This window comes from Pholcus phalangioides, unplaced genomic scaffold (genome assembly GCF_987345545.1).
Source record: "Pholcus phalangioides strain wild (caught in Gottingen) unplaced genomic scaffold, Ppha-v1.0 ptg000004l_1, whole genome shotgun sequence".
NCBI lineage: Eukaryota > Metazoa > Arthropoda > Arachnida > Araneae > Pholcidae > Pholcus > Pholcus phalangioides.
Window position 1 is genome coordinate 18,612,807 of NW_028301597.1, and position 24,104 is coordinate 18,636,910.

Genomic DNA, 24,104 nt, shown 5'->3' on the forward strand with positions numbered 1-24,104 from the left:
TGCAACTCGTCGGCCAAGCATGTCCCACACATGCTCTATCGGATTCAAGTCAGGTGAGAATGCTGGCCATTCCATACGGGTTATATCCTCAGATTCAAGGCATTCGTTTACGATGTTTGCTCGGTGAGGACGGGCGTTGGCATCCATAAACACAAATTCTGCCACCCCTAAACAAACGTATATGTTGTTCCAGAATGATGTCCCGATAAATTTGGGCTTTCATGGTTCCGGTTTGAACATAGGCGGAGATCTGTGGGGGGGGGGGACTTGGATGTCTGGGGGTGCATGGTCATTATTTCTGGGGGGGGGCACGTTGATGATGATGTCAATTCATATATACATTAGATCAGTCAACTTCACCTTTGACGCTGGGGGGAGGGGAGGAAAGCAATTCCCCACCCTACGCCCCCCCCCGTATCTCCACCCATGTTTCCAGCACAACTCATTAAGCAGTAAATTGCCCATGGTGATTGACCTCCTCCTCCTCCTAACCAGATCAAGGCCCGCTGCTCTGTCTCAATGAAGAGATTTTAGCAGGTGGTCGAAAAAGACCTAGGCCATGCTGGAAAATGTGCGTGCATGTGTTGTCACCCTAACGTGAAGCTTGTTTCTCATTATGCTTGTTACAGTGCTGCCAGCGGTTTTTCAAATTATGGTTTAAATGTAATAATTGTATCGTTTTAGGCCTGTTGCTCTCTGTGGCGAGACTTTTTAATGGGGAGATCGACTCGCATTCGCAACTCGAAGTTGTAAACCACAGAAAGCAAACTTCAGAGGCATGGAAATTGACCGGAGTCGTGCTCGAATTGAAAGGAAGAAAAGCAAACTCGGTTATAATGAGACATCGGAGATTCCATGAAATTTCGTCGTTATAACGGAGGCATCGTTACAACCGCGGTTGACGTTTTCAAGACCTTCTAAATAAGAAAAACATAATCAGATGAGGTCAAATATTATATACGAGGTTGGAATTTCAATGTAATTATGGTGACCAGCAGATGAGGATTTAACGGCGGCCGCGCGCCCGGGGCCTCGACCTCTAAAGAGCCCCCCGAAAAACCCAAACTTCACACTTTCTTCTAATTTAAGGAGCGCAATATTTTAGTTTGCGCCCGGGACCGGACCGACTTTAATCCGCCATTGGTGACCAGACATTATAGAGGAAAAATGCGGGAAGTCGGGATCATGAAAATCACTACTACTCAACCGTACATGCACCTCGTAAACATTTCTCTGAGGAATTAATTGATGTTACTGGGAAAGCCCGAAATTGTCGAGTTCGCGAAGTGGCCACCCAGATGTCGAATCGACTAATTTCGTTGTAAATTGATCTGGCCAATGCCAGTATTCTGGGTTTTGGCTAGCCTGTTTGGGAAGTGGCCAGGGATCCCTGGCTGAAATCCGATAACAAAAGACATGATTCGGGGTCATCACTAAGCTGGCGTATTTCTTCGTTATAGTTATGGCCGCGTTAGGTATGGCAACCATCAAACCCCAGTCACGATGCGGTTGGCGTCACGGTCCCAGGTTCGGAACCCGAGGGAGCATATAGATAAGATATTTTCTCCAATGAACTTGAGGCGATCACCGATAGACAGCGCCTTCATTTCAAACCCATCTCATTAATGGCAGTAAATTGGAATATAGCGATATGGCCAGAGTGGTGTTTGGTGAAGTAGTCACACATGATGCGGTAATCATTTGTTTTCAAAAATTTGACAAAATAACACATGTTTATGATATTGTTTTTGTAGTTGTCCTCTCAAATTTCTTTTTTTTGTTTCGTCGCATGGAGCTAATCCAATACAGCTACTATATATATAGCCATGTATCACACATTGGCGGTGGGGAAAAATGAATTTGGCACCTACCCGGCCATCTTACATCAGCACATCGAACTTTGGCCAGAGTTCTCCGGCTACACTGTGAATTGGCAGGCCAAAGCTCGATTCATTTCTGGCAGTCAGACTTTGACCAAAGCTCTTGGCCATTTCGCGAAGTGCCGGCCACTTCGTAAATTAGCTGTATTTCGGGCTTTGGTAGTAACACACACACACAGCACATATAACGTATTTATATTGTCAGAGTTACGCTTGTTTCGTGTTCTTGCTGGTGCTGCCATCTCTGTCTTCCACATGTTGTGAATATGGTAGGTGATTGAATTTTCATGTTGTGTAAGTATCGTGTGCTCTCTGCGGAGAAAATTTTTTAAATGATAGATTGAGACTCACACATTCGAGCCTCAAAGTTGGAGAAAACAGCAGAAAAATGACACCACTGTTATACTACTAACTCTACTAAGACTTAATTCTACTAATTTTAACTACTCTCTATAACTCCCCTCTCTCTTTATACTCTACTAAATAACTCTACTCTCTACGTCGTCTATACCAATTAACTACTCTCTACCTTTACTCTACTAAAAAATTATTCTTTGAAATCTACTAAAAAACTCTTTTCTATATCTGCTCTACTAAAAATAACTACTCTCCACTCTGCCGCTCCCCCATAACTTCCTTCTCTCTACTCTACTAAATAACTACTCCCTATCTATAAAAGTACTAAATAACTACGCTCTAATCCACTAAAAAATTACTCTGTTCTCTACTACTACTACTATTAAGATCATAAAAACTGGACATTTAGCTTACAGTACGTGGGTTTAATTTGTACATAATTTGTGCGTATCATTAATAATTGTGAACTAGAACAATAATTTTCATTCAACTAGAATTACGGCAAGTTTCAAGTCTTCTTGCGGGCCGCCCCATCTTCACGGGTCAACTGTTGTCCGCGGACCATCGATCGAGGAAACACTAGTGTATCGGATAGAAAAAAAAAAAATGTCTCTAAATTTCATGAGTCTCTTTCCAATTTATCCGGCACAGGTGTGGTTTCAGAACCGGAGAGCGAAGTGGCGGAAGCAGACCAGAGCTCAGCTGATCCAAGATGTATGGCGGAGATGCAAGATCAACTCACCATCGGAGACGTGGCTGCAACAACAGCAGAGCCGCTTCTCTCAGTCCGAAGCCACGGTGGCGGCCCACGCCGCTGCTGCAGCTGCAGCCGTGACGTCCTCGTCTCTGCCAACGTCCTTGCCGAGGAGTCTCTACTCGTTGCCACCAGTCCTCTACAACGATCGACTGGGGGTGACACAGAGGTAAGATATCGCTAAAATAGAATTTCAGTTTTGACGTGAATACGTATAAAGAAATCCTTTAAACCAGGGGTGCAGAACCTCCGGCCCGAGGGACAAATGCGGCCTACCAAGAAGTTCAATCCGGCCCGCGGAAAGTTCTTCCTCTAGAAAAGTATCAATGCGCACAAAAAACGATAAATACCTAGGTCAACCATATTTCTTTATTATTAATTCGACCATTATCGAAGGCTTACCATTATTTGCCAAAAAAGTTATGAAAGGCAAGTAAAGTTGTCAATTACGGCCCAAAAATTTGTTAAAGGGTAAATGCTAAAGCCGAAAAAATTGTCAAAGGCAAATGTCAAAGCCCTCCCCCCCCTCCTCATATACAGTAAAACCTCTCTTTTGCGGACACCAACGGGACAAAAAACAAAATTCGTCCATAAAGCAGAGATGTTATGAATGACCTTTAATCAGGGGTTTCAAATGCATACTTTTATTATACAAGGAGAAATTATCATTTGGCCGTAAAAGAAGCGTGACCGCAATCGAGGGGTGTGATCGCAAACCAAAGGTTTTACTGTATACAAGTTTCTAGCCCACGAGCTACAGAAAAAAACCGCATATCTGGCCCGCGGACTGAAAAGGTTGTGCTCCACTGCTATAAACAGTCATGTTTGAAGAAGTATTCAGATTATATCAGTGTTCTTGATGTCTGTGGGTAGACAAATTGAATTGGGTAGACAAACTTGTCGAGACAAATCCAATGATATTACTCTGATTCTAACAACTTTTCTGGTCCAGATACCAGGCTCACGGCAAGCATTCGTAACGAAATAGTTTTACGCTATATCTCGGGAAATTCGCAGTGCGAATAAAAGCCAATGGTTTACAATTATTTATAAATATAAATATTTTTGAGACAGATCCAATGATACCCATTTCATTAAGTCGGTATTCACCCACGCGATTCAAGTCACAAAGAACGTATTCACGTCAAAACTTGCGACAGTGTCTATGACACAGTGTACTCCCCCCTCCCCCCTTTCATTTTTTAGACATCAGAAGATGTAGATTTCACTTTCTATATGGTTGTCTTGTTTTCTTTCCAGCATGTTCAGTTCGATGCCCATCGGGTGCCCGCTTTCGAAATCCAAATCCGACGGCTTCAGCCCTTACTACACCTGCCAAATCGGACTTCCACCGTCTTCGACTTACGCATCTCCAATATCGGTGATTCCAGTAGCTCCAGTATCGTCCGAGACACCATCGGGGATTCCTTCTTTCGCCAGTTCACTGAAAAATTCCCTCAGCAATCCCTTGGTCGTGGACAGATTGAGTGAGAGGCCAGGGTCACCGGCTACCGTCTCTTCGACCTGTCGTAAACCCAAAAGGGTCGCACTGTCCTTCGTGGAATGATCGTTTCTCCTAGAATATTCTTGTGGATTCTCCCCCCCCCCCTTTTCTGAATGATAACGAAACTGAAGATGTTTGATCAAACGAAAAGGTGACGAGAGTCTTTCACGATAACAATAACGACGTACTAATTAGAAGCAACTACCTTGGGTCTGAAGGCAGAGATTCCATTATTTCGCAAGTTGTCGTACGCTGGTCTCTCAAAGATCTTAAAAGCTGTACGAACAATCAAATTTTTACAATGTCTTTCACCTGCTGGAGGCATCCAAGACCAATCTCCGTTATTCCAGATGCTTTTTTTGAGAAGGGGGTGAACAGAGACAATTGAAACTTCAACGGAGACATGTCCGGACTTCAGAATGGTTGTTTCAGTGCTTTCCATTGAAATTTAGCTCGGCCATTCAGGCGTGTATGAGAACTATTTAGCATAAACATATTTCAAAACGTTATTCTTTATGGTACGCTGCAGAATTTCGATGATGGATGGCTCCATGTTCAAAAAGCAGCAGTCCTTGTTCTCTTTTATGTCCAAGTAAATGTGATTGGATTATTCCGTCATCCATGCCGAAAGTTGAGAATGAGTGACCATACTGCTCCTACTACCAACCGTTCTGCTCCTTATCAAGGACTCCATTTCCATTATCTGAACTCTTTATATCAAGCTGATGTAATTTTCATACATCACATACACGCGCGCGCTTGCATTGGCCGGCGCGAAGCCGGGCAAGTCAACGTTTGCTGTATTTATTATTTTTTCCTGCAGACCTCGTCATCTTTTCTTTTTGATCACACCTAATATATCCCCCCTCCCCATCACACTTTCTTAAATCGGTGACTTTGCATATACTGTTTTCTCTTTCATATACACTTTCTTTATACTGACATGTGAGATCTACATGTAAGATCCATTTACAGCAGGGGTGCACAACATTCAGCCCGCTGGCCAAATGCAGTCCACCAAGGGATTTCCATCCGGCTCGCGAAAGGTTTTTCGATAGAAAAGTGTAAATACACGATGAATACCTAGGCTGACTATATTTCTTTCATACAAATACTGGCAATCGCCAAAAAAATGTCAAATACAAGAAAGTTGCCAATTACAGCCAAAAAAAAAAAAAATGGTGAATCAAGTGAAGAGTTGCCAATTACAGTAAAAAATTGTCGAAGGCAAGTGAAGTTGCCAATTGCAGCCAAACAATGTCAAAGCAAGTAAAGTTGACAATTAAGGCCAAAAAAATTTGTCAAAGGCAAGAAATTTGCCAATTATCGCTAAAATTGGTCTATAATTTAATATAGACATAGTTATCATTATTTAATTTATGTCATGAAAATAATCTTAGTTCTCGATTTCAAAAATTCCACTAAGCCTTGTTGAAAATTGGGGAAAAAACGGGATATTTTGTATAAGAAGTTCCGACGACCAAATTTATGGGAGCGTTCCGTAAAATACGGGTCATACGGCCACAATACACATATAAGTTTCTGGCTCGCAAGCGGCAGTAATGCCGTATATTTGGCCCGCGGACTGAAAAGGTTGTGCACCCCCTGACCTGATTTACAGTATATCAATACAGCATGGCATGAATGAATGAATGATCGATGTCATGTAAGTGAATCATATTCCATGTTGCGGAGATGCAGAACGTACTTTATTAAAAGTTAATTGTGCCATATATGACTGAGGAAACTTTTGTAATCAACTACATGTTTAACGTTTAATTCATTTCATTATGTTATATTCGTTGAAGGGCGCAATACGTATGAAATAAACCATGAGTACAAAAACTTAACAGACGAGTACAAAAATTCAACCCATTCTGTATGCAAAACCCGTACCGTATTGTTTGTTTAAGGACGGACGTAAACTTCCACGTTTTTTGCTACTACGAACACGCTAATCTTCCGTGCTATTGCGTCGTGATTCAGAGGTAATTTACAACCAGACGTTCCATTTGCGTCTCAATCATCGAGTAAAAAAATATGTTGATTCCAAATGAAATGGGGGGGGGGGGGGAGAAAGGCTTTTTAAAACGTAAGATGCCGGAACGACAAACACCTCAATGAATACTAATCAGAAAGTCCTGGAAGTAAACACACCTTGCGCTGAGCACAGTTGAAATATTCTAAGAAGAGTTCTCTCCCATTTTTATGATTTGTGATCAGTGTATTTTTACCGCTGACGATGATGTAAGAAGCAGTTGTAGATGAAATATTCGCTTGTATTTTCTCTCCCAAGCAACAGACCCAAAGCCTAGAAAAGGAGCTAGCTGTGCGTTCATGAAGATGTTTCTTCAATATATTGGAAGAATTTGGCTTTATAGCCGCGGTCCAGGAGAAATTAAACAAGACTTTTCGCCCTCGCCCACGATAAACATTTTTAGCGATGATGAAGTGATACTAGTGATTATAGTATCTAGTTAGTTACAGATGCAACTACCAGCAAACTGTACATTCATTCCTCGGTACTTAAAGCATTCTTCTCAGGAATTTCTAACGAATCGGTTCATATAGCAGTGTATATGTTTGTATATGTTACGGTAAAAGCCAAAAGACTGGTAAAACCTAGGTTTTACCAAGACGAGTTGGTAAAAGCCCAAATAATTGAATTTATTGATAATTAACAAATTAATTAATTAATTAACTAACATGAACTTGTCACTTCCTAACGCTAACTATGTAAGTAAATCATAAATTTATCAACTAATTGATTTAGTTTATACTGTTCGGAGCAAACTAAAATGCTCGTTTTTTATTAATAATTATAGTTATTTTTAATTAATAATCATAGTTATCTTTAATTATATTATTATTATTAACAATGGTTATCTAATTTGTTATTATGGTCGGTTATTCATTATGTATATAACTAAATTAGTTAATTAATAATAATCTGGTTCATGACAAAAAAAGTTTACTTTTTAATTGATTCATTAAAAACGGGCTTTTACTGTTCAGAGTAAATTAATGAATAAATTAATTAATTATCGAGGAATTAATAAGTTCATGTTGGTTAGTTAAACTATTTGTTAATTACTAATTCTAATTTGTAAATTTTTATAATTATTGATTAATAAATAAATGGCAGAAACTAATAAGTTAACATTAAAAAAAGGCTGTGACTTGGTAAAAATCAGGAATGAAAACGTTCACAAGCGCATTTCGGGATTTTACTAACACGCCATGGTAAAACCTAGGTCTTACCGGTAAATTCTAGGTTTTAAGAGTCTTCGAGCTTTTACCATACCATATATACAAGGTGCGAAGAGTTCTTTCCCTGTCACTCCTGAGCTCAAAAAATAAAATAAAATAAAAATAAATAAATTCCACGTTTCCAAGTCAAAAATAGTTTTTGACTAAGTTTTCATCAAGTTTTAATTCAAAAATCGGAGGAATAATCGGAGGAAAGAACAGTATAAAGTAACGGACGCTTCTTGCCCTCATTTATGAGGATCTTTTTCACATTTTCTATGATTTTGAATTCAGATATTTCCGTGCCTAGAAACGTGGAATTCTTTTTGTTGGGCTTAAGAGAGAAAGGACAACAACTTTCTAATTGGGATTTTCACGACGAGATGCCCGTATAAAAAGTAAATTCTTTTATTTTAAATAACAGTACAACCCTTTGCTATATGAATGACTTATCTGAAGTCTACACGTTATTTGGATACTTTTACTAATTGGAAGTATGCGTCTAGGATCTACGGTTTGCCAGTAATTTGCGGCAAGGGGAGTCAGCTAGCTATGCACTTTGTATAATCCGCACTAATCATTTTCGATGTTCTTTTAACGTATGTTACTGTGGAAAATACGTGGTATTTCATGATTTATCCTCTCTGAAGCTATATAATTGAGCATACAAGATGGATTCCTTCTTTAGAAATTCAACACGATTACAGACATTATTATTATGTCGCAATATAATGTCGTCGGTATTTACTTCCGTCAAGATATCGGTTACTCACCGAAATCCAAGGCTAAAAATAAAATGTCGTTCGAGCAGATGTATCTATAAGAGAAACACGATCATTTTTTAACTCGAGAAAACGTCTGAATGTTCAGTACGTCCCATTGTACGAAGCATAAAAATAGTAATTCGGTAGGCCATGTCACATTTTCCATATGCATCCCGAGCTAACTCGTCCGCCGTTGCGAGTTCAACGCCATTTTCTTTATTTTTTTTGCTCGGTGAAAGGTACCCTCAATATGTCCTCGCTCTAAACCAAATTCTAAGGTAATGAGGTCTGAAGCCAGTTCCCGGAAAGATGAGGGGGGAGTCCTAAAGGATGTGAGTAACTATCGTGACATTCATCTGATACGATATCTGATAACACGTGTGATAATGCGTGATAATTCCGTAACATTCCAACACCCCCACCTCCACAGGAATAAAAATGCAGTAGAACTTGGTTAATTTTCGAATTTCAACGGGACAGCAAAAAAAAAAAAAATCCGAATTATCCAATTTTAATATAGGATGAGTATAATTTCTAACATCCGAAAACTCTTCATAATTATGAAAAATATATTGAATGCTACTATCACTTATATCATGCTAATTTTCTCTTTGCTGCAACTAAGGTTTGTATATAACGTGACTATCACGAAAATTATTTCATTCATAAATTAGTAATTTTCTTGTTGATGCTCTTAAGCATTGCACAAAATATTAAAGTTGGTTAACGGTCGTATTCACCGACAGAGTTGAATTGCAATCGCAGGTTAAAGGATTAGGGATCGAAAAGGGTTGGTTAAAATCTCGAATTTAACCAATCCGTTTCGATCTCTAATCCTTTAGTCAGGGAATTAAAGACCCAATTTTCGAGCCGCCTTAATAACCTTATCATTTCTTACATATCCGTAGTTTCTGTAAGTGTTGGAATAGGGAACTCTGTTGTTTTTTTAGACCTCTTCGTGAGGAAATTCAAAATGTGACTTTTTTTATTCTCTACTTTTCAACCAAAATGTCCACACCCATAAGTTAAGCACAATTTGACGAACCCATGAACCTCGTTTGAACAGGGTGAAAAATGTTGGATTGATATTCCAAAGAAAAAAAAAAAAACAATAATGCTACAGAGACATGTATCTTCAACACGTTTTACCAGAAAAGTCACCGGGATTTCAACACTCCAGCTTTTTAAAAATTCTGCCTTAGTAGAAAGTTACTGTAGACACTCTCACACAAACGTACTTCCTGAGCAGTAGCGTTTGCATATGCAATTAGTAGGTGCTAATGAAGCCATCCAAGATTCGGTAAAACACTAGTTGCAGCAGCGGGAATCACCAAGGTGCGAAACTGGTACCATAGCTAGTCATTGCTTCTTCTAGAATCAAAACGAAAAAGTTTAGATTTTTTGTATGATTACTTTTTGCTGTTTTAATGTAGGCGACATGTGCCTTGGAAAAGATCAGTAAACCACGGAATAAAGAAAAGGCCGAGTAAAAGTTAGCTTGGAAATTTGAAAAAAGAGAAGTTTTGGCAAATGACATACACATATCTGAATAAAACTTCGAATCATCCAAAACAGGAGAAAAAAAAATCAAATTAAACAAGTAATTTCAACATTATGAGAATAAGAAACCCAAGGGGAGTCTCCTAATATTCGAATTATCCAAAAACTCAAATTAACCAAGTTCGAGTCAGTCAAGTTCACCTGTAAATAATTTCTAGATATTTACTTTTATGAAAAATAAGAAATATCTTGAAAAATTTAAATTCAATCTTCCATTAAATTTCTTACCAAAATATAAGATTGAATAAATTTAGAAATTAAACTGTTACGGCTATAATACATTGATTCAATGTTCAATATTTCATTAGTTTCAAATACGTTCTCAATATTTTTTTCCTGAAACAGGAAAGAAATTTAGAGATTTCATATCATTTTATGGGCATCAATTAACAATATTAAAAACTCGGGTTCAAACTCCGTCAATGGTTTTAATATCGTAGTTTTTCCTCTTTTATGCATTCATTTACTAATTACATATTGTGATAAAAATCTTTAGGAAAATTCCGTATTAATAAGTGGATAAACTGAAATAATAGCAATAATTCCATCAAAAGTACATTAAAATGTACTCATAATAACAAAACGCAATTATTCTCCAAACAGAAAACAATCTGTGATGAGTTTACATTAAAAACAATTTTTATATCATTTTAGGAAAAATTTCATTCGATTTTTTTTTTAACATGGAAATTATTATTATTATAAATTGTTGTTTCTTTAGCTAAAATTTCAACGTTACAATGAGCTACAATTATTTGCATATTTGCCTGGAATTATTTTTCAAGTATATTTCCCGATGAGATTGGTCATGTTTCATGTTAAAAAAAACGTTCATTGTTTAAGTTGACAAAAGAGTGGTTTTTCTTTCCTGAAAATAAATCTTCTCATGTATCGATTATGTGGAAGAATAAACTGTTTTGTGAAGTACTTAACTTGCAGTAATATTTTCTTTTCCCTGTTATATCTCGTTGGAACAGCGTACCTCGAATTTCAATCCACGTTTTCTTCGAATTTTTCTATTTTTTGCCAAAGATATTGTTGTTGTTGTAAAATGATATTCAGGGGTGTTTTTCCCCTTCAATATTATATTCGATAAGTATTAAATACGCATTGAAACGTATGGGATATCTTCTTTTCCGATGAAGCCATCAAAATATATTTTATCGGTATTAACTTCCATTTCAGTTTGATTAATAAAGTATATTTAACATGTATATGTACATGCATATGTTACATGTATATGTAACGAATTTTTTTATGTTGATGAATTTTGCGTTAGATTTCCTTTTTTTTTCTCGATCGTTTCCGTGGTGTTGAAGTGTTTTTCTGTTTCATCGATGAATTAACCGGATATGGCATTTTTCTATTAATGACACTTATTATATATCTGCGTATTTTTAATTTTGTATATTCACACAGGGTTCTCAGAAACTTTCTCAGAAATTTCCCTGATTAAAAGGGCATATGCGATACTAGTTTTGATCAAGTACTGATCCAAGAATAATTGTTAATAATTCATTTCCTTGTTTTCGCCAAATATTTGACGTTTTGCCTAGCTTTCCTGATCGCTGGTGGTCGTCGAAAGAAACATTACTGAATCATACAAGAAATAAAGAGCTTTTCCTGAGATTAGAATAACCAAACTTGGATGACTGGAAGCTTGGAATAAAACATGGAAGTTATGGAATATGTCGATTATGCGACGACAAATTTTAGTCGAATTCTTTTTAAGTGATTCTTACATTAATTTTGGTACGTTGATACATATTTAAAATATAAAAATACATTAGTAATTAAATTAATTAAATTTTTACTGCAAAATATTGAATTATTTTAATGATTATACGTAGATTTTGGGGAAAAATTTATACGTAAAAAAAAAAGCTACATTTGCCTACATTTCTATACAGAAATATATGAGATACATCACCTCAACAAATATGGGCTATGTACAAGAAGAAATGACATTCATTGTTTTAGGTTCGGTCACCACCTGATAAAAGGTTAAATCAGATAGAAGCACGAGAAAATTAACATTTTTTGAAATTAAACATATCAAAATAGACCTAAACAGTCAAGGGTTTGTCTACGATGTTTGGAAAACAAAATTTGTAATTTGTAACAGATTTTCATTAAACATACAAGCCTATTCATACAAGTAGATCAGTGGGAATTGAATACTAAAATGCTTAAAATACATTCGACTTCATACATGAACAGTTTCAATACCTTTGGATTGTACATTGCACTTTATGAAGAGTAAGAGCTCAAACTTTCCGAATCATGAGTCATATTTTATTAAAGATTACACTTCCGGGACGTACAAGAGTGGAATCACTTCTTAAAGACCCCTTCTCTCCATTGGCGGTGATAGACTTGAAAGGCTGGAGAGGGGGGGGGGAGGCATGATGACGACGACGATGATGATGATGCAATTCATATATATGTTTTGAGCTTAAAATTTGGAAAAAATTGTAAAGATATATCTATAATACTATCTATATACCTTGTATTTTTGGGACACATTTTTAGCAAAAAAGGGGTTCCTCATGCACGTTAAAATACGGTAATTTTTTGAAGACCACTGAATGCGAATGAACAAGGACAATTGAATTAAAGTTAAATGTACTTATCTTTTTTTGTGCGGAATTTTGTATGCATACTCATGATTAATACTCATGATTAAAAAATACTCATTATATTTACTGTACTGCACCGTAATTTTCTGTGTATAGTTAGCGGTGGTATATAATCCACAGATGCAAATTTCTATTCTAGAGAAAATATTATCGTATAATCCGCATGTGAAAATTTCATTAATCAATAATGAAATCTCAAGAAATGGAAAGAGTGAATTGAGTTGCGAACTAAGAAGTGCGCACTAGACGAGTGTCCATCTTGGGAGGACCTGTGGTCTTTTGGTTCATCAAAAAGACTTGAGTTGAGCCTCTTGGATTTTTATAGCGAATGTAAATTCCAGGCATAATTATGCCGAAGGTGGGGTCAGTGTTATCCGAAAAAAAAAAAAAAATTGTGGAGTAATATTTCAGTCCTCTCTACAATTTTAAGGGGTTATTTTGAAAAATGAGGGGTATTTTTTTTACGAATAACAGAGTAAAATACTATATATTAAAATTTGAAGGAGTATTTTCTCTCTTCCACGAAATTTGGAGGGGTGAAATTGAATTTCGATGAGTGATCACGCGTCTATATGCGTGTTGGGGGACACTTGGTGGGGTGCTCTTCGTATGATGATGTGTATAAGCAGTACTCGTGACTAGAGAAACGTTGAAACGTTGAAGACCCCTGCCCTACAGTCAAAGCGTTTGAGTTTTAAAATAGTGAAATATACATATATTTTTAAATGTCTTTGCGAGCGTGATGAAATTCTCAAACGGGTCGGAGTTTGCCCACTAATGTAACGAACGAACAGCCATTTTCGTCCGTCAGTTATGATTTCGCGAATTTCTAAGACACTAAACGTTAAATCCGTTTTCCCCAAACACATAAACAAAAAGCCTTTAGTTGGTAAATAAACGCGTAAGAATACTTACGTAAGAGTGATCTAAATTTTGAGTCCTTGAAACACATTTGTCTCTAAAAAGAAGAACAAAGAAGAGAAGATGAATTACGCTATTTAGGAGTAAAAATAGAAGCACGGCAAGAGGTGGTGGTAGTAGTAGAATATTTCAGACAATTCCTATCGTTGAAGCAGAGATAACAGTAAAGTTAATGTGTTACTCCGCCTCCTGTTTTTCTCTCTGTGTATCACTAAAAATGTTTAAATTTAGACATGGGTTGCCGTATTTACATCTGGTGATTCCTCTGACGTGGAACCCCTTTTTTTTTTTTTGGTTATTTTACCCAGGTGGTGGGAAAAATTTGAAAGATGTGGTAAGAATCTGGGAGCTGAGGATGTAAAAGCTAATTTTTTTAGACGATTTTAGACGAGAAAAGAGAAAATAATTTGACATTATTGCATTATAAGTAGTAATTTATTGTTTCATGTCTCATTCAAAAATAAAAATATTTACTTATTACAATGAAATCTTTGGAATTCGGAGGGTGAGAAAATTGTATACAGTGTATGGTTGTAAGAATTTCATCATGATGAATGAAACTTACATAGTGTAATAAGCAAATACAGTCATACCTCAGCTGATGGACGAAGATAGTTCGTCCCGGAATCAAGTTTGTTAGCCGAAACGCTATTTCCTATAGGGATTATATGGAAAATCATCATTTAATTCGTTCCACGTACGGCTCAAATTTTGAAGATAAGGCATGTAAAACATTAAAGGAGCACTATGAAAAAACAAAGCGTGACCGACGACTTAAATGAACAGCTTCAACATTTGATAAATTATAATTTACAGGAATAGGAAGTACTGAGATTTTTTTTGAAATTTACACTATGTATACAACCAAGGTCAGTCGTCGAGTTCGTAAGAATCTCCGCCCATTCGTAATTTGGTCAAATCATTTCTGTGTCTGATACATTCAGATAGAAAAATTAGGCTCCTAGAATGTCCAGACTATTAAGTTTAATACTAAGAGATGCACTGTAAGAACATTTCTATTACATTTTCTATTAGCTGAATCTTTCATTTTAAATGAGAGAGAAATAGTACAAAAACTTTCAGAAAGAGAGAAGGGGAGGTGACCTTGAAAAAGATTCGGAGTTGGACATGAATTAATCAGGCCCGAATGACAGTTATTCTGATGTGTGATGATTGACGCTAAAATTCAGCTCATGAAGTGGCTGTTTTATGTTAGCGAATGAATCCATAGCAACGGAAATGTTCGTTAGCCGAATCTGAATTCGTTAGCCGAGGCAGAAAAATTACGAAAAAAAATCTTTATTAGCTGATGTATCACTATAATAAATCTCAATTTTTGACACGCATGATGTTTTCCGAAGAATGTCTGTCTGAAAGGGGAATAAAAATTCTACGTTTGATTCTAAAATTGAAATAAATTGCTATGAAAATACACTCAGTGAAAAGAGAGAAATTCAGTTTCGATGGTTTCATCCGAGAGTAAAATGACAATTGGGTGAAATAAAATAAAAAATTATACACGTCAAAATCAAAAAATGTGATTATGGTGTTCTTTGGGATCATCCGATATACTAGGATTGATTTTTTCTTTATCTTTGTTTGCGTCTTTTCGATGGCGTGAAAAAATTTTGAGACCTAATTAATTTAGCGAGTGGAAAGCGCCAAAAGTTAAGGATTTTAATGTCCAATATATGTCGGTGAATTTTTATCCAAATATTCCGGAGTAAATTTCAGTGCGATGAATAGAGGAACAAAATCAATCTTCTTTTGATTTGTGGGGTCATATAAAAGCTTTAATTTTTATTTCCCCTTATCATTTTACTCAGATTCCCTCTTTTCATTCCGAATCAATTGTAGACATTTTTTTTTGGACGCTCTTCGCGAAACACCCCCATATGGAGCCATACCATGGTCATCGCCTCAATGCAGAATGAAGATAATTGGCTGACGAAAATATTGAAAAGTTATGGGTTTTATTTTCATGACATGATTTCACTTTTTGTCAACCTTCTGCTGTTCATACAAAGGTATCGACAGCTGGCTGATGCGAAGATGAATCAACGCTCTCTCGCAATCCAGGCGGGTGCACTAGACCACTACGAGACAGAAGCAACAAGCCTCTTGGGGCCTGGTCTTCTTCCCTATATAAGCTCGGTGGAAAGATTTTCGTTGCTTCTGTGGCGTTGTGGTCCGGCGCACACTCCCGGATTGCGAGAGGACGGTGGTTCCATTCCCCACGGAGGCGGTTGAAATTCATTTCCTAGATTCATCTTAGCATCATCCAGGTGTTAAAACCTCTCTTTGTATGTTTCTAAGTCATTTCTCCATGTTCCCCTCCCCCATAAGGGTATAGCTGATAGGTCTCCAGCCCGGATGATTTTTATCATGATTTGTTTATTCGAATTATAAATTCACTGTATAGGGGATCATGAAAAGAGTCACCTAGGGACCCCACCAAAAATCTCAGCGTAGGGCTATCTCAATAGAATCATGGACCCTCGGGCAAAGGGATTTTTCGGAGGTTCCTACCTGGATAGAAATGCCTGCCTACCAATTTACAATCTCACTGTCGGAAATTTTAAACAGATTCAATTTTCACGAGGCCCCTGCCCGGGTGAGTTTATATGTGAAGATGGCACTGGGGCCCCCCCTCTGCTGTCGGATGTGAGGGCCCAAATATTGTCGCTGATAAACGGACAACGAAATTTGAAATTCGATTCTTAAGAACTCGTCACGTTCTCACTTCTAACATAAATCATAGACAACGGCAGAAAATAAAAAAATAACATATTTTTGAAATATATGAATTTTGTATATGCAACATTATATAGCATATATTTTTTTTTTTGTTTTTTTAAATTCTCCATACGCTCGTCGTTTGTGTAGTTCCGGAAAGCAAAAAATAAGAAAGTAACAATTCTGCGCCGACAGATGGCGCTGTGAAGCCCGAAAACTTTTTTTTTTTTTTCCTCTCCTGCCGCTATTCTTTTTTGTTGTTGTCAGAGTTGAATCGAAACCAACAGCGCATAGGACACGAGAGCGGCAGATGCGCCAAAGTCTGCGACGTGATCTGCGCATCATCTAGAGAGAAACGCCGTTCCTCTCTATATAGTATATTTATATATCATTCGAGCTTTCTCCGAAAGTGTTCTACCGCAATATATACATAAAGAGTTCTACCTTCTCTCCGTGTATTAGTGCGCGTGTTTTCTGCTTGTTTATATATAATCCGACGTTATCATCATCATCTTCGTGACGCAATGCCATCGGTCCACATCCAATTCATCCTCTCCACGCTGGTCATGATTTCCTGTTCACCTACAGCTTTCGGACAAGGTCAGAATTGTTTTTGTTTATTTTTATCCCGTATCTTTATCCCATCTAATATTAGATTATTGTTTGGTTCCTTTTTTTGTTTGGGTTCCGTCCAGAATGTAAGTACTGCACGAGCAGGGAGACCTTGATTCTCCTATTGTTTTGTTTACATTAAGAACACGTGCTTGTCTTATCGGGATAATGCCACTCCGTCTTACAGATTTTACTCCCTATTAATCTACTTATTAAACCATCTCAATAATATTTCGAAGCTTATACTTTTACGATATTGGTTTAGAACAAAGGTGGATCAACCTTTTGGGGAATGGTTTGGAAATGTGTGGCGGACCACTTAAGTTATCTGGAAATGTGCCTCCAGTCACATTCCCTTTAGGTGACCTGAAAGTACGCCGCTGGCCGGCTTGAGTGATCTTGAAATGTGCTGCGGGCTATTTAAATGATCTGCAAGTGTGTTTCCAGTCACTTAAATGAACTGGAAATGTGACAAGGGTCATTAATATGATCTATAGAAATGCCACCGGTTTCTTAAGTGAACTTTTAATGTGTCGGGGGGGGGGGCGCTTAAGTTATCTGGAAATGTGCTGCGGGCTATTCGAATGATCTGGAAATGTGTCATCAGTCACTTGAGTAATTTGCAAATGTACGAGTCACTTAAGCGAACTGAAGTTTTAGTCGGCCATGTGTCACTCAAGTGATCTGAAAATGTGCTTGGGGTCACTCAAGTGATCTGGAAATGTACTTCGCGGTCACTCAAGTGATTTGGAAAAATGCTTGGGATCGCTTTAGGGATCTCGATATGCATCGTTGGCAGCGGGAAAAAAATCTGAAAATATGCCGCGAGCCACTGAAATATTATCGGGAATGTGCCACGGGAAACTCAAGTGATTTGATAATCTTTCGTGAGCCCGCTTGAGTGATTTGGTTATTTGTCGCGGACCACATCAGATGACGTAAAGGGCTATAGGTTGAGCGTGTATTGTTAAGAACAAGGTCGCTGAAAATTTAGGAGATTGTGGGCCACTTCATGCGTTTGAAAACATGTTGCGGGGTACTTGAGTGATCTAGAACAGTGCCATAGGTCACCTAAGTGATCTGCCACCAGTTACTCAATTGATCTGTAGATATGCGGTGGATCATTTAAGTGATTTGTAAATATGCCGTGGGTCACCGCTCTTCTTTTTCTTAACCGTAAATGCACCTCGTACACACATTCATCTCTGAAATTTATATTAATCTGCTACATAACTTGATTAATAATTAAAAGTTCTAGTGAGAAAGTGGAATTTTTAACTCCATTGCGAAATTACCCTAAGAGAACATGACCGATTAGTGATAATTTGCGTTTAATTACCGTTCGATTCATAATCGAACATCAGCGGTGAGCAAATAATTTCAAATTTTCAAGTTTTTTCTTTTTTTTTTTCCATTAGACGAACGCCAAGAATAATTTTTTGTCGTGTTTCTTTCTGATACGGAATAATTGAATTTTTTGAGGGATTCCATTCCATAATTTTTATATTAGAAAAATTGTTGTTTTTCTTATTTTTTTACTTTCGTGCTTTGTTGAGAAACACCTAGACAAGTTGATAAAATTGCCGTCAGATGTAGCGTGAATATTCGCAACACTATGTTTACGTGAAGTGTTAGATGCCAGATGTTTTTCGTGATTTTTTTTAGATGCAGGTGTGTTTGGTGTAAGACCCTTTTTTACCCCGATGATTCTTTTTTTAATATAAATGCTCTCATAAGTGCCATCTGCGTGGATTTTCTCGCAGTGTATGAGGTATAAAAGAGATTTTCTTTTTTAGATTTTTAAATCCTAACAAGTAAATTGTTTGTTCATATAGTGCCGATGAAAACATCTCTTTTGATAAGAAGTAAAATTCTGATTTTAGTTTGTACGGGCAGTGTATTTTATTTCATCATAAACATTTGATCATTGATCATTTTTGTCGCGCCATGGTCATTTCCTAAACACGAGACCGGGACCTACAATTTATTGCCGAGTCCGAACGGTAGCGTTTAACATTTTGCCTTTTTTTATACTCATCGAGAGGGTTGGTGCGCTAACTTCTCTGTGTGGGACTTCCTGGAGTAGAAGTCTTTTTTCTGCAGTCATGCTTTCGCCGTGTCTATTGTACCTCCGCGTCAGGAAAGTTTCTGACAAGGACGAATTGGATATCGAACTCGTGACATCTCTGAACATCTTTTTGGAACTTTAGGCGAATATCCTATTGATCTGGGCTACCGCGCCCTCATCAGTGCCGTCTTAACTCATGGGCCCACCCGGGCACGGCCCGAGGCCTCAAGAGGAGGGGCCGCACAAAAATGAGAATTAGTTGAAATTTTTGAGAATTTGTTAAGTGGGGGCCTCAGAAAAATCTCTTGGCCCGGGAGCCCATGATGCTCTTAAGACGGCCCTGGCCCTCATAATCATTTGTTTCTTGTAATACTTTCTTTTATTTCATTGTGTACCTGTTTACTCGTTATAATTTCTCTTATTTTGGGTAGCCGTATTTTAGTTATATTCGACGTCCATATTTTTTAATGAGCATCTCTCTTCAGCCGTCTCGTTGGGATTTTGCCTGTTGTGGCCTTTGTATTTGGTTCTAGTGAAGAAGTCTTCAACCTTTTTTTTAGTCGCGAGCATTGGCTGTACCCCCACCATACAAAAGAAGAACACCCTTATACGGCAAGTTTGGCTTTCCAATGCATGAAATCAGGATGATTTCAATGCTTGAATGCAATTCGTGTGAGGTGTATAATTGTATAACGTTGACCAAATGCTCGCGAGCATGAAATCGAACACGATCATCGGGAACTCTGGGTGTTTCAGGGAGCACTTCGGTGCTCGTGAGCAACGAGTTGTAGATGTCTGTTCTAGTGCATAAGATGGGGCTGCTCTTAACAGACGCGGGACCAGGTGTGAAGACTATTGCGTGGATCCGCTCGGCAGATTTCTACTGATACCGCACCCCATTATCTATCTGATAAATATTCCTCTGGGTATTTCTAACGAATTGGTGCATGCCGTAATGTGTTGTGTGCGTGTATACGAGTGGCCCTAACGTATTCACGGCGTCAGAGTTATGTGTATTTTTCGTGTTCGAGAAGGCACATAGGGAGTGTCAGATGCCTGAATTTTCCCCTTTCACTTTATGCGGAACGCAGACTAAAAGTCTCAGCTGATTCCTCAAATATCCTTATATTTTCCCCCCATGAGCATTTTCATGGTTGAAGCAGAACGACATTGTTTTACTATTTCAAAAAATAAATTGATATAATAATATCATAGACAGATAAATAATAAACAGACATTGAACAAAAAAATTAATTGGTGTCATTTGCATTTCTATTTGTGTGCGAATCTGTCACGCACTGCTAAAGGTGGATCTGGAATGAGATGTATTTTTTTAAAAAATATAAATAATGTTTCTTTACCTCAAAGAATTGGTTCTCTAACGGTGCATCACGGCACTTATATGATACTTCTAACAAGACTCGAGATCAATCAGAGGTGTTATTGACAACAATTTGAAATTATAATCCGATTTTTCTAGAGCAACAATTACGTATTAAATATTAGGGATTTTTGCTCTAAAGCAGAGGTTTCTGAACTTTTTCTGAACCCAAGAACCAGTAAAATGTCTGAAACAATTTGACGGGCCGCGAACTTATAACGTGAGTAGCGTGACCATGTGTCCCATATTTTACGGGACTTTCTCTGTATTTTTGTCCGTTCAGACTTTTGTATACATCTGTCCCGTTTTTCTATATGAACGAAGCTTATTAAAATTTTTAATCTCTGCTAAAATCGTGAATGGAGATAACATTCACAACTACTTATAAATTGTATTATCCAGATTATGGCTAAAATATAAATATTCGTCTCACATATTTGTCATGTTCAACGTTTTTTTTCCGTTATTGACATTTCGATTCATTGTGAGGGTTCCAATAGCCTTTCATTTTCTGCTTATTTGTAATTTTCAGCCATTTCAGCAACATTTGGGGGATTTTGCCGACTTATGCAAATTTTTTTTGGCAATAATTGGTGCGTGAAGTTCCTTATTTTTGCGTATTTTAGATCGCAGTTTCCTATAATAATTTGACTCAATGAAATATGGTCACTAAGTAATGATGAATGAAACACGTTTTCCGTAAATTACATTTTTTTTTGTTTATACTTCGGTTCTGCAGTCTTTCATTTTTCCACCCTTCAGCAATTTCAGCAATAATTATCAAATTTGTCGTTAAATTGTATTTTTTTTTCTACTGCAATTAGCGATACCCACAATTTAGGATTGCAATTCACCGCATTTTTTTGGATGAGATATGATTACCCTAGGTATAAAGGTGTAATTGTTATTTGAACCCATAAGGTATTACTTATATCAGTTACAACAGTTGAGCAATATTTCACTGAGTGAGAATTAAAATTATAAAGTTTGTCTGCGGACCGACTGTGCGTCGCGGACCATCGATTGAGAAACGCTGCGCTAAATTAACCGGTAGGGCAATGGAACATTTCCGATTTAGAGAGAACATTCCCAATCGATAAATAAGAGATGTAAAAATAATAATGATGAGATCGAATACAGAAAAGTTTCTATTTTATTCAACGTAACACATACGAAAAAAAGGAAAAGAGAAAAATGATAATAACCGTAAAAGAGAAGAAAACATATTTTATTTACACGCTCTCGCGTAAACATCAACATCTTAATTTGCAGCAATTGGCTTTCGTTCCCCTCAGCTCGTGTGATCTTAATTCGTTACGAGCCTAATTATGGTGAAGATGTTCTTGTCATTCATACGAAAAAATAAAAGAAAGTGTAAGTGTCACACATCAAGAAGAAAACTTAAGGACGATGAATTAGTTGAAGACAAAGCTTTAAAACAAATCGTCATGCCTTTCACAGAATTGTTAGCCACGCTCTTTTAATGATAGAAACTCGTGTGTTCTTTTTGGGGGAAATTGACAGGTCTTCTCTCTCTCTCTCTCTCTTAAGAGAAGAAGGGAGAAATTATAGAGTCGCTTCAGATGAGCGTTTGTCAAACGGGGTTCAGCACATAGATATAATATATATTATGTCTATGGTTAATATTATGGGTAATATTATGTCTATGGTTCAGCAAAACCTTGGTGATACCCGGGACTAGGTGTGGATTCTTCAAAAAGTAGTAATGAAATAAAAATGGTGAAATCCCGCATTGAAAGAATTAATTAAAGACTTTATTTGCCACAGTCTTTCACAATCCCGTTGCAGTGAAGTAGTACAGCTGGTCTCGTGACAAAACTTAAAGAGGTATACACTTAAATGGGGTATGGGTGAATTTGTATGAACGAGATGATCCGTAGATACCATTGGCTTTTACCGTATGATGCACTTGAGATACGGAATAACATGTTTTCGTTACAGCCGGTTTGGCACCCAAACTAGAAGCATATTCAGATCTGGGGGGTAAGCCACGAAAAATTCTAATATGTCCCATGCTAATATGTTTCTTGAAAAACGAGCATTTAAAGCAGACGGTCAATGGCCCATGGTCAAAGCTCAATGGTTCCGCAATATTCTGGGAGGGGGGGGGGCACACGTTGGAATGAGGTAAAAGAGGACGTATGGAGAGCTGTGGAAAGACATTCAAAAATGAGGCTTTTAAGTGAAATATGGTGGGAAAAAATGTGACTATGTCTACAAAAACAGAGCTATCTTAGTGCATGGGTCCATCAACACATGATCTGAGTCCTTCGTCTCAATGGGGCGAGGGGGGTAGAGTATACGATGAGATCTGGTATTATGATTTCAAGAGCAAGTATGAAAAAATATGTAAGATATGTAGGCCTGATGATGTTGAGACGACTCTGCATAGAAGGAGTACATGAGAGAAGCTCAACTGAAATCAAGAGCCCGGGGGGCACCATATTTATAATGTTTTCGTTCACTATTATACATTTATTGAAAAATCAGTTCAAAGAGTAGGAAAGATCTCGCTCGTGGAAGAAGGTGAAGGAGCCCCTGGATAGGACGGGGAGGGTGTGCACTTGAAGAAAATACTGTATGGTTCAAAGGGGGGCCATGGGTGAAAAAATTACGAGAAACAACGGTTTCAAGTATTTTAGTTGCGTTACATTGAGTCCAATTCGTTCGTCAGAAAATAATCACTTAAAAGACGTATCCACACGCCAAAGAAAGAAAATTATTTTTAGATCATAAATTTACGAATTTAATCTCGATGAAATTTTTCACAATTTACTATTATCTTTACAATGTATAATTATTGTGAGCACTTACTGATTACTGATTACTGTTACTGATTCAGTAGAATTCTGCGTGGGAATTTTCTCAGGAATATAATAAGTAATTTAATAAATGTATAGTCACGAGAGGGGAATGGAAGAAAAGCATTATGTGGTCCGTTGACTTTTGCCGTAGTCTTAAATGTTTTTTTTATGGATTTCATACTCGAAATAAAAGTTGGATTTGTGTGCACCTTGAAAAATTCGGCATACAAGAAAAACACCTTGAAGAGTTGTAGGTTCATAAAGAGGCCGACTTAAGTATACACGGTAAGAAGGTAAAATGTGGGAAAACTTAAAAGAGATGGGGCCGGGATTCCCCACTTCTTATATAGTCGGTCAATTTTTATACCGGAACTCGTGTTCATTCATAATCCCGGTGGCTGCCCCGGAAAAAAAAATAATGGCGGGGAGAAGGACGTGAAATATAATTGAAAAGAAAGGAAGTTGGGGTTCCTTTTGTGTTCCCTTCATGGGAAGAAATATCGAAACGTTGGATACTGAAAAGAATCTCACACATGACACGAACACGATGATAACTTCACGGTATTTTACCACCGAGTGTTTTGCTGGTAACTGATCGTTAGCAATGTTAGGATGTTTTGACACTTCGAGAATTGAAGCTCAGATTTAGAATTTGATTAATGGGAAATGGTTTGAAATGAAAAAAAAACAACTTCGCATTTTATTCTGAAAGAAAAACAGATTTATTGAGGTAAAGCTATGCATTTACATAGCTTCAGATAGAACATAGATTTTTTTTAAACAAAGATTCGTGCATTGTTTATTCTAAAGGTGCTTGCAATGATTTATAAAAAAAAACGAACTTAATTTTAAAT

The 24,104-nt window shown here is 37.4% G+C and overlaps 2 protein-coding genes across 2 annotated transcripts in view; both read left to right on the forward strand.

The window, feature by feature from the left end:
- Positions 1–5,644, forward strand: part of LOC149086699 (uncharacterized) — a 31,056-nt gene extending 25,412 nt beyond the window's left edge. Inside the window, exons 4-5 of the mRNA XM_089231884.1 lie at positions 2,889–3,160; positions 4,252–5,644. Coding sequence (XP_089088010.1) covers positions 2,889–3,160; positions 4,252–4,558 — 579 coding nt within the window. The 3' untranslated portion in view covers positions 4,559–5,644. The remainder of the gene's footprint in view (positions 1–2,888; positions 3,161–4,251) is intronic.
- Positions 5,645–16,629: 10,985 nt separating this feature from the next.
- LOC149086700 (mannan-binding lectin serine protease 2-like) overlaps positions 16,630–24,104 on the forward strand; it is a 59,552-nt gene continuing 52,077 nt past the window's right edge. The window contains exon 1 of the mRNA XM_089231058.1: positions 16,630–16,964. Within this exon, the coding sequence (XP_089087184.1) occupies positions 16,889–16,964 (76 nt within the window). The 5' untranslated portion in view covers positions 16,630–16,888. The remainder of the gene's footprint in view (positions 16,965–24,104) is intronic.